We start from the raw sequence: 1,868 nt of genomic DNA on the forward strand, positions 1-1,868 counted from the left end.
TAGCGCCTGCGCAAGAGGCTGTACGTAGAAGCGCATGCGTGATAATTATAGTTGAAAGATGGCGATCGTGTATTGAGGTGATGCGTCACTGTCCTTTCCCAGCCCTTGATTTCATTGCAAAAAAGCCAATCAGCGACAGCTAGGAAATTCCCCTAGCGGGTGGAACCGGTCGATGGACTAATTCATACATTAAGTCGGCCAAACGATGGAGAACCTGGCCGAGCTGGATGGCAACGAGTCGACGGGACCAGTCGAATCTGAGCCTGTACTGTTGGTTTCAGACGAAGTAGTTAGCTCGAACATGCTGGAGGCACCCGACTTACGAGCCTTTAGCGGCTCCTCTTATCTGAGTGGGCGAATGTCCCCAAGTTACTCGGTTGGAAGTAGCTACGCTACGTTGACCCCACTCCAGCCTTTACCTCCGATCTCTACGATGTCCGACAAGTTTAATCATTACGGTCAAGTGGGCAGTAATTTCAATTTAATGCAAGGAATCACCATGAACAGTTATCAGTACGACAAGTTAGGTGGTATAACTGTGATGAATATCAGCCCCACACTGGGGGCAGCGCACCCCTCACCCGTTTCCATGATGAACACTAACGGGTTTGGCCCCCTGGCAACTCACGTGGGTATCCCCTCCCCCACTTACCACCAGAATGGCCGCGAATCCCCCGAGAAAGGAATGTCCAATAATGGATACGATACCTATAGCCTGCGAGAACAGACTCGTAACCTGGAATCCCCTGAAAGTCCCCCTGTCAGTATGCATTCTCCCACAAGTCTGATGCCTACTTTGAATGGATTAAATGCTCCGGAGACACCCCCATCAGTGCACTTGACCGCTCCAGTGACCCCACCTGAACAGGAAGACATTAAACCAGTCACTATAACAACACTTTCTACTTCATCTAGTGGGGGTTCACAACCCCTCGTAGCCATCGCTACTGTAAACCTGATCAACGGTAAGGAAAATGTGGCGACGTCGATTCCCAACCAAACCTCGGAAGTTCCCGCAGCCTCTACGGAGGACGTGGAAGAGATCAACACCAAAGACGTCGCTTACAGAATAAGTGCTGAACTCAAACGTTACAGTATCCCCCAGGCCATCTTCGCTCAACGCGTACTGTGTCGGTCACAAGGAACACTCTCTGACCTGCTGCGTAACCCGAAGCCTTGGAGTAAGCTGAAGTCCGGCAGAGAGACTTTCCGGAGGATGTATAAGTGGTTGGAAGAACCCGAATTCCAGAGAATGTCGGTACTCAGACTTGCAGGTATGTTTTACAGTCCGGTAACGTATGAAGTCTTCCTTCCGTGTCATTGATTAGTTATTATTATTATCATCGGTTTTAATGATTTAAAGAATACAAGCTAAAGTTAAAGTCTTGTTATTAAACGCCATGCTTTATATCACACAATGGAACTATTTTCCTTAATAACAAAAAATAGTCCGATACATGCGCTTGTAAAACCTGTTTCCCAGTTGAGCAGCGTTGCTATGCAGGAAAGAAACACATACATACTTATTTCACCGCTAAATGATTGACCTGCTGACATTTCAACTTCAGTGATCGTATGTTTATAATAATCCTAAAAGCTTTTATATCTTAAGAAACTTAGTGGTTCTTTACCCAATATTTCTAAACTATACTATAACTTGGATGAGTCTAAGAAATACTTCGTATCAGTTTCTTTTCGTGAGAGTTGCAATGAATAGGAAATGAACGACGTGACACTTAGATGTTATAATTAACGTCATTTGTTTTATTTCTGTAGAGTACGTGACACCATCAATATCACAGTGCAACAGACATAGCCTTCATCTTAAGCCTAATTTACAGGTTTTCTAGAGCATGTGGCAAGAAAAG

At 45.3% G+C, this 1,868-nt stretch overlaps 1 protein-coding gene across 1 annotated transcript; it reads left to right on the forward strand.

Annotated features, from left to right (window-relative positions):
- On the forward strand, positions 1-1,274 carry LOC106475157 (one cut domain family member 2-like; the record flags this gene model as incomplete). Its single annotated transcript, XM_022379351.1, has 1 exon — positions 1-1,274. A coding segment is annotated over exon 1 (1,069 nt), but the record flags the coding sequence as incomplete, so codon positions are not given.
- Between the last annotated feature and the right edge of the window lie 594 nt (positions 1,275-1,868).

Source organism: Limulus polyphemus, unplaced genomic scaffold (genome assembly GCF_000517525.1).
Source record: "Limulus polyphemus unplaced genomic scaffold, Limulus_polyphemus-2.1.2 Scaffold8158, whole genome shotgun sequence".
Classification (NCBI taxonomy): Eukaryota; Metazoa; Arthropoda; class Merostomata; order Xiphosura; family Limulidae; genus Limulus; species Limulus polyphemus.